This window comes from Olea europaea, chromosome 13 (genome assembly GCF_002742605.1).
Source record: "Olea europaea var. sylvestris chromosome 13, O_europaea_v1, whole genome shotgun sequence".
In the NCBI taxonomy this organism is placed as follows: domain Eukaryota; kingdom Viridiplantae; phylum Streptophyta; class Magnoliopsida; order Lamiales; family Oleaceae; genus Olea; species Olea europaea.
In genome coordinates, this window is record NC_036249.1 from 17,655,078 (window position 1) to 17,670,767 (window position 15,690).

The 15,690-nt window shown below is 36.6% G+C and overlaps 1 protein-coding gene across 1 annotated transcript; it reads left to right on the forward strand.

Annotated features, from left to right (window-relative positions):
- Window positions 1-1,757: 1,757 nt before the first annotated feature.
- LOC111407758 (cellulose synthase A catalytic subunit 4 [UDP-forming]-like) lies at window positions 1,758-7,772 on the forward strand. Its single transcript, XM_023037418.1, has 12 exons — window positions 1,758-1,956; window positions 2,527-2,734; window positions 2,985-3,058; window positions 3,654-3,723; window positions 3,801-3,954; window positions 4,087-4,699; window positions 4,789-4,926; window positions 5,063-5,188; window positions 5,290-5,502; window positions 5,654-6,172; window positions 6,365-6,715; window positions 7,010-7,772. The coding sequence occupies exons 1-12, from the start codon at window positions 1,885-1,887 to the stop codon at window positions 7,589-7,591; spliced, it is 3,120 nt and encodes a 1,039-aa protein (XP_022893186.1). The 5' UTR covers window positions 1,758-1,884; the 3' UTR covers window positions 7,592-7,772.
- Window positions 7,773-15,690: the final 7,918 nt, after the last annotated feature.

The following is a 15,690-nucleotide window of genomic DNA, read 5'->3' on the forward strand; positions in this document are numbered from 1 at the left end:
ACTTTTGAAGTAGTTTTGTAGTTTTGATGGATGCAATTTACTGGGGTGATTGGCGTTGAATTTACCTGAGTTGAGCCATTAGCATTTGTTGGCCTAAGAAGAAAGGAAAGGTATCCATGGCTATAAGCAGTCTCATTTGATTTGTGCATACAAGGGGTATTTGGTGGTTATTTGCTATTAGAAAGAATAATGCTAATTGCAGTCGGTTACTACTGTAGTAGCCCTATGTGGTGTATGTGTGTCTATATATATATATATATATATATATATATATATATATATATGTATAAATTTTTATTTATTTATTTATTTATTTGTAAGGAGCAATTAGCATTAAAATGTTTGTTCTAATGAAAAATTGAGTTCTACTTGGGTTTAATAATGATTGAATTTTGAATCTTCTGATCTTTATTCTTTGCCTGTAGACCTTTTTATCTCAACTAGATTCTCAGATTTCACTTCTTAGTGGTCGAAAGATTTCTCTTGAAAGGTGGAATTACAATGCAATTTGGTAGAAGAGGAATTCAGAATGTGTGCGCTAGCCTTTTTTTTTTTTTTTTTCCCAGAATTATTTGACTCCTATCTACTTTGCAGTGAAATTGTGGGCAAGAGTGCGCTGGTTTTTTTTTTTTTTTTTTTCCCCCAGAATTATTTGACTCCTATCTACTTTGCAGTGAAATTGTGGGCAAGAGTTGAAATATGATCGTCTGTAGAATGACTAGTAGTTTGTTTGATGGTCGTGTCAGGTCTCGTGGCTGCCTCTGTTCATATCTCATGTAAAGTGCAAAATGTTTTTCTTGTTAAAAATGTAGGCTTCTTGATTTGAATTGCAATCATGTAACTACTACTCGGCACTTTCACAACAATGCTGGGATACCCTTGAAGAAACATTGATGTTTTCATGGATCGAAAGTTTGACTCCCAAGGTTTCGTGCTTCAAGGCAATCTTCTCCTTATTCTTGGGTCAACAAACCCGAACAATTAGCACATATCTACGTTTATGAGTAAGATTCTGGACAGTACCTGTATATGTAATCTTTGATAATAAAGACTACGCGTTTAGTTGTCCACAACTTTGCCATGTATGGGGAGAGCACTCTCGATGCATGACACTAGTAGACTTCACTTCAGTTAGTAGCCTTGCCTTCGACATCCCCCTCCTTGCGATTAAAGTAATGACTTTGGACAGGGCTAGCTCCCGCAATGTGACGGATGGAGTGTATAAAGTTCAAGAACGAATTCACCACCGTATGGTTGATCGGTGATTACTATTAATTTCGACTTCATGCAGGCAAGTTGCAGCCTGCAATTTGAATTGAGGATGGGGTTTTGGAATTAGTTCAAACTCGTGGGATTGTGACCCTTTATACCGGCTACTGTAACACGAATCATGAGCACACTTGTACTTGCTCACTTCTGCGGCGGAGTGATGCCCATGGAGAGTTTACACAAATTGATTGATTAGGATTCTTGTTTTAGCAACCAGCCAGGTAGGCACTCATAATAGTAATTGGATTCCGCCGTATGATAATATTTACGTCTTTCACCAAGTTCGTGGACCAATGTCATACAAAATATCTTGGTTTCAAGTTTAAGCAGAGTGGCATGTGAATTGCCAGCCTATAAACACCTTGGATTGCAAGCTACATAGAAATGAGGACACCTTTATTATTAGGAACTTTCCCTTTCAAAGTAAGCACCAAAAAGAACAAGCGACAGTCTTAACTTCTCTTCCAATCAAACCTTCGACCCCTCACCTATCAGCTGGTACACTGACTCTCTAGAATTACATCTCCATTTGTACATAAATCCCTTGTTTCCCATCTCTGCCTAATTTACTCAGCCGCCTGCCTTTCCTTTTTGTCTTCATTTCTATCTCTTGCCATGGCGTCAAACACCATGGCTGGTGATTTTGTAACTGGTTCTCATGCGCGCAACCAACTCCATGAACATGAAGTAACTTTTTATCTTCTCATTTTGTTTTTGTTGGAATATGTACAAATATGTACTTAAAAATATATTGTGTATCTGTGATATATATCACGTATCTTGATTGTGTAGAGTTTAATCATCTTATATATTTGTAAAGTATTTTATACGAAGTCGATTAGATGATAATCAAGCGTGAGAACTGTTGTTTCTTCAACGCGGTATCAATTCTTCCATTTTTCATAAATATTTTGATATAGTATTCGATACATGTGTTTATCCTTCGTATTTTCTTAGCGTGCACTCTTTACCGACTATCCGCCCATGGATAGGCTACTTTGGCCACTCTGATTGCTCCTTTCACAGCTATTGACTAGATTATATATAGCATTAACATTGAGGATGAACTACTTCGCTCGTTTTTCAGTGCTTTTGATATGTTCGTTAGCATCTTTCAAGTAGGGATCAGAACATTATATATATCTTTAAATCCAATTTTCCATGCATCGTGGGGATTAGAAATTCTTCCATAAAAATGCATGAACTGTAGATAGTAATTCAATTTTTGTATTCGTTGTACCCTTGTTTTCTTGACAGGAACGTCGACCTCCAACTCGTGAATCTACTACGACCAACAAAATATGCCGGATTTGTGGGGACGAGATCGGATTTAAGGACAATGGTTTGCTGTTTGTGGCATGTTATGAGTGTGGATATCCAGTTTGCAAGGCTTGTTATGAGTACGAGAGAAGTGAAGGCAACCAGAGTTGCCATCAGTGCCACACTCGATACAAGCGTCACAAAGGTCATATATAATAATAACATTGTTTCTATTTTTAAGATACATTGATTTTTTGCACCAAATGAATTCGAACATGCTAGAAGACAATATCTTGTACAATTTGGTTGACAATGTGGCCAAGTGGTGGTCGTCACGACAGCCGCCCCTCCAATAGGGGACCGCCACTTGACCACCTTGTCAACTAAGTTGTACAAATATTGTACAAATAGAATAATTCAAATAAATTTATGAGAGGTTGGTTTTGATCCTGTAGGTTGTCCTAGAGTTGTGGGGGATGAAGAAGATAATTATGACGAGGATTTTGAAGATGAATTTCAGCTGAACAAGGTAAATATCAATTGAGTCATGATTTCTTGCCGTTCTTGAGCGATCCAATATGAGCAATTAATAAATTCATTTCATATCTTTCTTCTTAATTTATATGTAATCTTAAATAGTTTTTCATGTTTTATGAACAAGAAGTTTCAGATAATTTTTTTAATTAATTTTAACTTTCTTTATATATAGATATCACAATTATTATGTTATCTAAAGTCATTTAATACCAACTCTTTCTCAAATAAAGGCAAAACTGACTTGGATTTCGAAATATTATGTTCTTTTTAATTTTATTTAACATTATTGTCTTGAATTACTTCAAAGAAACATGATTAAAATCATGAAAATCCGATCTACTTTTGATTTTTTTAGAAAAAAAAATATTTACTTTTGACTACTCTAAACTTTGAGTGAATGTTTGTTATCCTTATTTTGGAGTTAAATAACAACATCCATTTTATACAATGGCTATTAATTTATTTTAACAATATTATATAATAACAAATTGCACAAAATGTATTCTTAGCTACTTATTGTTTGATAGATTGTTCCAAAGAGAATTTCATTCGATTAAACGCAAGAAATTCAATATTGTCTTTGGCAGGAACGAAAGGACTATGATCAGAATCAGAATCATACCAATGGCGCTGCCATTCCTTCTGTTGCAGCAAGTGGTAGTCAAATGTTCTACCAAATATTTATAAGTTTTCCTGCATATATTTTTTTAAAACTAATACTGATTGCCGTATAGTTGAAGGAAAGGATTTTGAAGGAGAAAAAGAAACTTACAACAATGAAGCATGGAAGGAAAGGGTTGAAAAATGGAAAACTAGGCAAGAGAAGAGAGGACTTGTTACGAAAGCAGATGATGGAGGAAATGATCAAGATGATGATGATGATTATCTGTAAGATTCTCCCTTCCTCAGTTCTGTATGATTTGATTTTTTTTTTTTGGGGTGGGGTTGGGGGCGGGGGGATAATGCTTTATATTTTGTAACATTCATTGCTGATGCTCTGCCATACTCTTTTTTCCTTAGTAATGCAGAAGCTCGGCAGCCACTCTGGCGAAAAGTCCCGATTTCTTCAAGCCTAATCAATCCCTATCGCATAGTCATCGTCATTCGTTTAGTCATCCTATGTTTCTTTTTCCATTTTAGAATTTTAACCCCAGCATATGATGCCTATTTCTTATGGATTATCTCTGTGATATGTGAAATATGGTTCGGATTGTCCTGGATACTTGATCAGTTTCCCAAATGGTTTCCCATAAACCGCGAAACTTATCTTGATCGTTTGTCCTTGAGGTTCGAGCGGGAGGGTGAGCCTAACCGGCTTCTCCCCGTTGATGTCTTTGTTAGTACTGTTGACCCTCTTAAGGAACCTCCCATTATTACTGCAAACACAGTCCTTTCAATCTTGGCTGTAGATTATCCAGTTGAGAAAGTGACTTGCTATGTGTCGGATGATGGAGCCTCAATGCTTCTGTTTGATGCATTGGCTGAAACAGCTGAGTTCGCAAGGAGGTGGGTGCCATTTTGCCAAAAGTACAGCATTGAACCTCGGGCTCCGGAGTTCTACTTCTCTGAGAAAATTGACTACTTAAAAGATAAGGTTCAGCCTACTTTTGTGAAGGATCGTAGAGCCATGAAGGTAAATTCGATGAATTCCTTTCTCCTGCTATACTTGGTGAATTAGTGGAATTAAATTCATTTTTCTTACACAATGTTTATGCATTGCAGAGAGAATATGAAGAGTTCAAAGTAAGAATTAACGCTTTGGTGGCTAAAGCACAAAAGAAACCAGAAGAAGGATGGGTAATGCAGGATGGGACTCCATGGCCTGGGAACAACACTCGTGATCACCCAGGAATGATTCAGGTTAGTTAGTCAAAATTAGATCAGCGAACCTTTTGACAATCATTCTTTAAGTTCACAATTCCCTGCCTGAGAGCCGATTGCTGATGTAACGAGTTCAGCTGTATCAATGACTAAACAACTATTTCCGACATTTCAGGTGTATTTGGGAAGTGAAGGTGCACTTGATGTTGAAGGTAAGGAGCTGCCACGGCTAGTATATGTTTCACGTGAAAAGCGACCTGGCTATCAGCACCATAAGAAAGCTGGTGCCATGAATGCACTGGTAGGTAGCTGCTAAGTTAACACTCACTGTCTTTTGTTGTGGAACTGAGAGATTGATTTAGTGATGCTGACTCTATGGACTTGCTATATATTGATTTACAGGTTCGAGTCTCTGCAGTACTTACTAATGCACCCTTCATGTTAAATCTGGATTGTGATCATTACATCAACAACAGCAAGGCTATGAAGGAAGCGATGTGTTTTCTTATGGATCCCCAAATCGGGAAGAAGCTGTGCTATGTCCAATTTCCACAGAGATTTGATGGTATTGATCGCCATGATAGATATGCTAATCGGAATGTTGTATTCTTCGATGTGAGTTGAATTTCTTTCCATTGCATTTTTAGCATACAACCCATACATTTCCAATTCATACTGGTAAAGGATTATTTTGTATGAACCCAATGTGCGATAAGTATCTAAATGTCAAATCTGAAAATTGTGGAATTGTCTTTTATGATAACAGATCAACATGAAAGGCTTAGATGGTATCCAAGGACCTGTGTATGTTGGCACCGGGTGTGTTTTCAATAGGCAGGCATTGTATGGCTATGATCCACCTATGTCTGAGAAGCGGCCCAAAATGACTTGTGACTGCTGGCCAAAGTGGTGCTGCTGTTGTTGTGGTGGCTCTAGGAAGAAGTCGAAAGGTAAGAAAAAAGGATTTAAGGCTATTCTTGGCCTTGCAGGACTATATAGTAAGAAGAAAATGATGGGCAAACATTACACCAGGAGATCGTCGGGACCAGCATTTGCTCTTGAAGAGATTGAAGAAGGGCTTGAAGGATATGATGAGTTGGAAAAATCATCACTCATGTCCCAAAAGAATTTTGAAAAAAGATTTGGAATGTCGCCAGTTTTCATTACTTCCACTCTCATGGAAAATGGTGGCCTCCCTGAAGGAACAAACCCCGGTTCTCTTATCAAAGAAGCCATTCATGTTATTAGTTGTGGATATGAAGAGAAAACTGAATGGGGCAAAGAGGTGAGTATTGACAATGGGCCTTTCCTGAAGTTTCTCAGTCTTTTAACTCTATTTAGAATAGTCAACAACAATATGAATTAACTAAAAATTGAAAAGAAATCTCATTGAAACTTGATATTTGCTTTATATAACTGCAATTGCAGTTGTTTTACTCTAATTGAGAAGCACACTCTCATGGACTTTTATCAACAGATTGGATGGATTTATGGTTCAGTTACAGAAGATATTTTGACAGGCTTTAAGATGCATTGTAGAGGATGGAGGTCCGTTTACTGCTCACCCAAGCGACCTTGTTTCAAGGGATCAGCTCCAATCAATCTATCAGATAGGTTGCACCAAGTCCTGAGATGGGCTCTTGGTTCTGTCGAAATCTTCCTCAGTCGTCATTGTCCACTTTGGTATGGATATGGAGGAAGGCTAAAATTGCTAGAGAGACTTGCTTATATTAACACTATTGTGTACCCATTCACTTCCATTGCTCTGATAGCCTATTGCACACTTCCAGCTGTGTGTCTCCTTACTGGAAAATTCATTGTTCCAACTGTAAGTATTATTGACGCCTAACTATTACCCTCAAAACATAGAAAGAGAGAAAGCAATTATAAGCCTTTGTTTGACACTCTTTAAATTAAAGCTCTTTATTTCTCGCACTCATTTTCAACCATATATCCACATAATAAAATACTTTGCACGTAAACACAATACTTTTTTCTTATTTTTTAACCACACATTTTCCGAAAAAGTCATTATTGAAAACCTAAGATATGTGGTATTAACTGGAATGTCATTGTAAGATTAGTAAGTGCATGTCTAATCAGAACCTATTGCCTTATGCAGCTAAATAACCTGGCAAGCATATGGTTTATGGCTCTTTTCCTTTCCATCATAGTGACGGGAGTGCTTGAGCTCCGATGGAGTGGGGTAAGCATTGAGGACTGGTGGCGCAATGAGCAGTTCTGGGTTATCGGTGGCGTTTCAGCACATCTCTTTGCAGTCTTCCAAGGACTTCTCAAGGTCCTGGCTGGAGTCGACACAAACTTTACTGTAACAGCAAAAGCTGCTGATGATGCAGAGTTTGGGGAGCTCTACCTCTTCAAATGGACAACTCTTCTCATTCCGCCAACCACACTGATAATCCTAAATATGGTTGGTGTTGTAGCAGGAATTTCTGATGCTATTAACAATGGATATGGCTCATGGGGTCCTCTATTTGGAAAGTTATTTTTTGCTTTCTGGGTTATTGTTCATCTCTATCCTTTCCTCAAGGGGTTGATGGGAAGGCAAAACAGGACTCCAACAATTGTGGTTCTGTGGTCAATTCTTCTAGCTTCAATCTTTTCACTTGTTTGGGTTCGAATTGATCCTTTCTTGCCCAAACAAACTGGCCCCATACTGAAGCAATGTGGAGTGGAATGCTAATCACCTTCCATACGAATCTGCTTCAATTTTCAAATCCAGCGTCATTTTCCTTGTGTAGTTTCATTGGTTGCAAGTAATATTTTGAAAGTGGTCAAAAGTAGAAATTTTGATGCATTTCAATGGCGATGCATACGTTGATTTTTAAAAATAAGAACTTGATAATGGATTTCAGTTTCCCCACATCTGCAGTTTACTTCTTGATGGATGTTAGATGTTCATCAAATTATAATTCATCTTAAGTTTGGATATAGATACTAATGCTAGGAATTAAGCTACTTTTATACTTTCTTTGACAGAAAGGATGACAAATGAAATTTCTCTTGCTGATGAGGAATTTTTTGGAATTTAAAAAAAAATTTCTCTCACTGATGTTGAATTTTTTGGAATAAAAAAAAAAAAAGAAAAAAAGAAAAAACTGAATGTTCCTAAAAATTTCATCTGCCATCCTTTCTGTCAAAGAAAGTGTACAAGCAGCAAGGTCCCTAATGCTAGTACTCTTTTTATGCTCTGCACAATCAACCTAGAACTCACAGTTCAGCTGTGCTCACAATTCTACATAGAATCAGAACATGAGCATCAATTGTTTCATTATCAACTATGCATATCTACACTACAACGGAGAATGCATACATTATGGGGATGTGATGTGATGAGTGTGAACCTCTTTGTACTCGAGGTGGCCAGCTATCATTACACAGTGTATCGAAGCAATTATACAAGCTGTACAATACAAGTGATGAATCTATTCTTTGATACACATAACAGTATAAAGAATAATATCTAAACTTATTAATTTTTTTTATATTTTTTTATATTGTTTTTAAATGTATGGTCATGCTTCTAATTCTATTTTGCTTACTACACATTTTTGGTTCGTTTGGTAAGATAATATTTGTATAATAAAAGAAAAAATTGTGGAAGAAATTAAAATTAATTTTTTGTTTTAATATTATCTTTGGAGCTCCTGCCTATAACTCTCTAACAATTAATTATATTCGTGTACATTTCTAGCACCGTTTGATTTTAGATTTTTCGAACTTTGTAAGAAAGCTAGGGCACATGAATTAAGTTTTACAATAGAATCTTTTGTTCTTTAATATTAAGGGTGATAATGGGTTGAGCTGAGTTGGTTTGTCTACAAACTAGACTCAATTAGATCATTTGGCTCGTGGGTCTAATGGGCCGAGTCGATTCATTCACGAGGTGATGATCCAATTCATTTCATTAAGAAAATTAATAAAACAAGCCTATAATTGAGCCGACTCATGAAAAAAGATGTTCGGCTTGGCCTATAGCTCATTTAAAAACGAGCCAGAGCTGTCTATAGGTTGAGTCCAGCTTACGAGTGGCTCGACTTGTTTGTCATCCTTATTTAATCTTCTACGATGTCATGGAGTTAGCCTTAACCTGTTTTCCCTTCCTCTCTTCTGAATATATGAGAATCCGTGGAGGGTAAGAAAGCCTCGGGAAAAAAATCTCTTAACATGACTGCTAGCGCTGTCGCTACTTCTGGAGATCCAGCCGTCGTGGGGCTTGCTCCAACCGTAATGCTTGAGGCCTCCTCTTCTCTGGTTATGACACCGTCGACGAATCTCCCCCTTGGCAGGGGTCCATCCCGAACTCCCCCTTGGCAGGGGTCCATCCCGAACTCCCCCTTGGCAGGGGCCACCAACATACGATTCACGCTCCCACGTACTAGGTCACATTGAGCCTACTTCTTTCGGGGCACCTCGGCCACCTCCTTTTTCATCTGCCACTCCAAATACACATTCCCAGGGAAAGAAAACTTGTGCTGCTACCTTATCCACCGAACCATATCTTTCTCAAGCCAGTGAACATGGCAGAATAAATCTTTTATCTCTGTTCTTCAAGCACCACAACATTCATATGACCATAGATTTATTGACAAGAAGCCCTCTCTTCATATGGGAAAGCCTGTAACAATTAGAGTGTGTTTGATTGACATGGAAAATATCGCCTAGAAAAGAAAATGTTTTCCATCTTTTGTGGAAAATAAAAACCACCTCTACCCAAGGAAAATATTTTCCTTAAAAACAAGGAAAATTAGGCATATTTTCAAAGGTTAGAAAATGTTTTCCATCTTTTGTGGAAAATAAAAACCACCTCTACCCAAGGAAAATATTTTCCTTAAAAACAAGGAAAATTAGGCATATTTTCAAAAGTTAGAAAATGTTTTCCATGGAAAAAAATAGTAATCAAACACTCCAAGTAGAAATTTAGGTGAAAAACTGATATTTTCCATGGAAAATAAATGTAATCAAACACATCATTAATGTTCCACATGACCGGAAAAAATAACTAACTTTATTTGAATTTTAAATGTTGAGATAGTTATTGGCTCATAAAAATAGGCACGTCAATTTTGTGAGATTTAGGGGGAGTTATTTTCAATCACCTTTATGGGGAGTGGTTACTGAAAGTTACTTTTGGGAAAAATTGTCCTCTCTACCCTACATATGTTGGCTACATATCCATAGATTTAGTCAATTGAAAAGACACAAGAAAGAGGGGTGAAGTTGAGAGAAACGCTTTCTCTATTACTTGTTTATCTTGTTTTGCAGATTTAAAATATTTCAATAATCTCCATGGATCAAGGTATGTTGATCATTTTATTCATATGTGAAAATTATGGAATTCTAAGATATTGACACTAAGGTTAATTTAATAGATATAACATGTGGTATCAGAGTCCAAGTTATAGAATTCTTGATTTTCCTTTAGAGATTAATATTTTTCATTTATTGATCTTTAATTTTACGTATCGATTTATGAATTAATGTGCAAAAATTAAAAGGTTCTGCTGCTGAATGCATTATCTTTAAAAATGATTCAAGGCATCTTTGATTTTCTTTTCTGCACCGAAAATAATTTGTGAAGAAGTGCAGTTTGCTGTGCATCAGAAAAGTACAAAATCACTTGAATTTATTATTGTTATAATATGCTTAGTATATTAATGGTTGGAATGGCCCTGTAATAAATATACAATTCTATGTGTGTTTTAATGGAGGATTTTTCAGTTTCTTATTACATTATGGGGCATGATCATGTTTTAATTGTGGATCGAAGAATTGGATTTGTTAATAGACATGTGGACCATTCATTAATTCTCCAAACCTTTTTGATAACTCCAGCATGAAACTTTATGTGCTGTAATTAGTGCAGGATATTATTTAGTGCCCAAATTATAATTAACGGCATTATGGTTCATAAGTCAAGTAATTATATGTTAATTAAAGATGGTGATATATGAATGGTTAATTATTATATTGGATTTTGAAATATGGATCAAATTAGATTATAGTTTAATTACCTTTTTTATGCTTTGTTTATGTAACTGATGTTAGATTAATGATGTTTGTTAGTCACCAAAGTGGCCAGACATTATGGTATACGAACACTAAATTACATAATTTATTTGTCAATTACTCTTGATAGTTTGATACTTGTAACGGAAGATGACATTAAAATTATTGATGTAAGAGTGTATTGGCATTCATAAAATTATTAAATTATTATGGACTGCCCAAAGGTTGATGAGTTATTTTATTAATCTTGAACATGAAAGTGGTTAATTGATATGCTCAGTTATATATGTTTTGTATATCCAAAGATAACAAACATGTCTAATTGGAGTATATTTAATCACCAATTAAAGTGAAACTAAAGTAGCATCATTATGTTCATTGTGATTGGTATAACATAGTCTCTCCCAGAAGAGAATTGCGGTAGGAAATGAAACATAATTGCTAGTATATTGCCTTAGTTAATCCAAAGATTGAACGCAATAGTACTAATAAAAGTTTTTCTCTCAAAGCACTAATGTTATGAATGTATATATTGCAGTGTTAGTTCCTATTTCGCTTCATTCGCTAGCTTCATCTATTCCAATCTTTAATGGCTCAAATTTCTCTGACTAGAAGGAACAAATCCAGTTTCGGCTCGGTGTTCTGGATCTTGAATTAGCTTTGCGAATTGACAAACCTCCTACTATTATAGAAACTAGCAGTGCGGAAGAGCAATCTTTGTTTTAAGTCATGGGAAAGATCGAATAGGTTAGGCATTATGTTTATGCGAATGTGTATGGGAAATAATATTAAATCGACGCTTCCTCAAAATGATAATGCAAAGGAATATCTCAAGGCTGTGGAAGATCGCTTCCGTTCAGCAGATAAGTCCCTTAGAGGGAGATTAATGGCTGAACTTACCACCATGAAATTTGGTGGTAGCCGTGGAATGCACGAACATGACCTTGAAATGACTAATCTGGTTGCTAGACTCAAAACTCTAGGAATAAATGTTGATGAAAGTTTCCTTGTTCAATTTATTCTGAATTCCTTTCCTACTTAGTATGGGCCATTTCAGATTCACTATAACACTATTAAGGAAAAGTGGAATGTGAATGAATTGGTAGATATGCTTGTTCAAGAAGAGGCAAGGTTTAAGCAACAAGGTCCCTTTTAATACATGGTGGATTGGCTTTGGTTTTGTTATTCATATTACAAATTCGATGCAAGGATACCTTTCCATCCAAAACATAAAGGAAAATGAGCATTTCGTAATATTGGGAAATAGAATCAAGGTACCAGTTGTTGGGGTTGGAACTTTTCATTTATTTTTGGAATCAGGCCATTATTTGGACCTATTTGATACTCTTTATGTACCTTCTCTTTCCAGAAATTTAGTTTCCTTGTCAAGACTTGATTTCAATGGATATTCGTTTAATTCCAATAATAGTAGTTTCCGTTTATTTAGAAATGGAACATTTGTTGGTTCTGACATTTTATATAAAGGGCTATATAAATTTAATCTTAATTAAACTTTTGCACAAATCCTTCTAACCTTGCATCGCAATGTTGGAATTAAACGTAGACGAGCTTATGAAAATTCTTCCATCTTGTGGTATAAATGACTGGGGCATATATCCAGAGAAATGATGAAGAGATTAGTAAAAGATGAGATTCTTTTGGATCTTGATTTTACTGATTTTGATGTATGTGTTGATTGCGTTAAAGGAAAGCAAACCAAACATACAAAGAAAGGAGCTACAAAAAGTGAAGAACTTTTGGAGATTATCCATACTGGTATTTGTGGACCTTTTCACTCACCTTCACTTGGTGGAGAAAAGTATTTTATCACTTTCATTGATAATTTTTCACGTTACAGTTATGTCTATTTGTTATATGAAAAGTCTCAAGCAATAAATGCTTTAAAGACATATATTACTGAAGTCGAGAGACAATTAAACAGAAAGGTGAAAATCATTCGATTTGACAGAGGTGGTGAGTATTATGGAATGTATCATTGAGTGAGACAATGTCCAGGTCCTTTTGCTAAATTCCTAGAAGAGCGTGACATTTGTGCACAATACACAATGCTTGGTACGCCTCAACAGAATGGTGTAACTGAAAGGCGAAATCGTACACTTATGGAAATGGTTAGGAGCAGTACCTATTTCATTGTGGATGGAAGCCCCTTTTGAATTGCGAACAGGAAGGAAGCCGAGCTTACGACACCTTCATATTTGGGGATGTCGAGTAGAGGCTAGGATCTACAGTCCACATGAAAAGAAATTGGATTCTAGAATTGTAAGCAGGTACTTTATTGGTTACCCAGAAAAGTCCAAAGGGTATAGGTTTTACTGTCTCAACCATAGTACGAAGATTGTAGAAGCCGAAAATGCCAGGTTCTTTGAGAATGGTGAAATTAGTGGGAGTGACACATTACGTGATGTGGTCATTCAAGAAGTTTGGGTGCCTGTCCCGATACCAGTAACTTCAAGGAAAATTGTTGTTTTCCCTATTGTAGAACAATATAATAACATCAAACAACAATCTAGTGATCAGTCACTCCATAATGAGATTGTCACCAATGAACCGGTTGTAGAACAACCACAAGAAATAGTATTAAGAAGATCTCAAAGAGAAAGGAGATCAGCTATTTCAGATGATTATTTGGTATATCTGCAAGAGTCTGATTATAATTTAGGGACAAGTAAAGATTCGGTTATTTTTCACAAGCTATTGAAAGTGATGACTTTAAAAAGTGGATCAATGCTATGAATGATGAGTTGAAATCAATGGAATAGAATGAAGTCTGGGACGCTGTTGATTTGCCTAAATGTTCTAAGTCAGTCGGGTGTAAATGGGTCTTTAAGACCAAACGTGACTATAATGGTAATATCGAACGACATAAAGCTAGACTTGTCGCAAAAGGTTTCACTCAAAAAGGAGGTGTTGATTACAAAGAGACGTTCTCTCCTGTATTGAAGAAGGACTTTCTTCGAATCATAGTGGCTCTAGTTAGGGATGACAACGAGCCGAGCCTGCTCGAGAGCCAAAAATCAAGGCTCAGGCTCGGCTCGAGCTTTTTGAAGACGAGTTTTTTTTGGCCCTATCTGAGCCGAGCAAAAGCTCAGTATAAAAGTTGAGGCTTGGCCCGAACTTTCGGCTCGACCTTACCAACCCGAAATGGGCCAAGCCGAGCCAACTCGAATTTTTTTCTTCTTTTCAGATGGCAGCTGCCTTTGTTTAAAGGCTGCCAACTGCCTTTTACCCAACTTACTTTTTTTTTTCGAGCCAGCCTGCGAGCCACACAGGCTGGCTCGGACTCGACTCGGTACCCCAAGATGGGGCTCGGCCCAAGCCTAGGCTCAGTTTAATCGAGCCTCGAGCCGAGTCGGCTCGAGCTTTTTGAAGGTCGAGCCACAAATGGCCCGAGCCCTCGAGCCTTTTTGCCATCCCTAGCACTAATAGCTCATTTTGATTTAGAGTTACATCAGATGGATGTGAAAACTGCTTTTTTAAACGAGAATTTAGATGAAGAGGTCTATATGGATCAATCTAAAGGTTTCTTGATTAAAGGAAGGAGCATATGGTATGCAAGTTAAAGAAATCGATAAATGGACTTAAACAAGCTTCCGGACAATGATATATTAAGTTTAATGATACCATCATGTCCTTCGGATTTAAGGAAAACACGGTTGATCGGTGTATATATTTGAAGGTTAGTTGGAGTAAGTTTATTTTCCTGATTATGTTGATGATCTATTGCTTGCTAGTAGTGATCTTGCTTTACTGCATGAAACCAAGAAATTTCTTTCTATGAACTTTGAAATGAAAGACATGGGTGAGACATCCTACGTGATAAGAATTGAGATATTTCGTGATAAATCACGTGGAGTGTTAGGATTGTCTTAGAAAGGATATATCGATAAAGTTCTTGGAAAGATTTAATATGGTTAATTGTGCTACCACTCCTGCTCCTATTTGTAAAGGGGATAAGTTAAGTGAAAGAGATTGTCCAAGGAATGCATTGGAAAAGAAACGTATGGAAAATATTCCTTATGCATTTGTTGTTGGAAGCTTGATGTATGCACATACTTGTAAGAGACCAGACATAAGCTTTGCAGTTGGTATGCTAGGGAGATACCAAAGTAATCCCGGAATTGATCATTGGAAATCTGCGAAGAAAGTGTTGAGGTATTTGAAGGGAACAAGGTAATACATGTTAATGTATCGAAGATCTGATCAATTAGAAGTGATTGGTTACTCCGACTTAGATTTTGCTGGTTGTGTTGACAGTCGGAAATCAACGTTTGGTTACCTGTTCCTATTAGCTGGAGGAGCAATATCATAGAAGAGTGCCAAACAGAATGTCATAGCAGCATCTACCATGGAAGCTAAATTTGTGGCATGCTTTGAGGCCAAAGTTCATGCATTATGGCTGCGAAATTTTATCTCAAGACTTGGAATTGTCGACAGTATTGCCAAGCCGCTGAGAGTGTATTGTGATAATTCCGCAGTAGTCATTTTCTCCAAGAACGACACATATAGTAATGGCGCTATACACATAGAGCTCAAATATTTGGCTATTAAGGAGGAAGTTCAGAAACAAAGAGTGTCTATAGAACATATTAAGACTGAGCTCATGATTGCAGATCCTTTAACTAAAGGATTACCACCAAAGACATTTAAAGAGCATGTTGATCGTATGGGTCTTGGTTTTGATCCATGAGTTTTGTTTATGGATCTCAATCCTTATGTTTTGTTCTAAGACATTAATAGAGATATAATTTATCG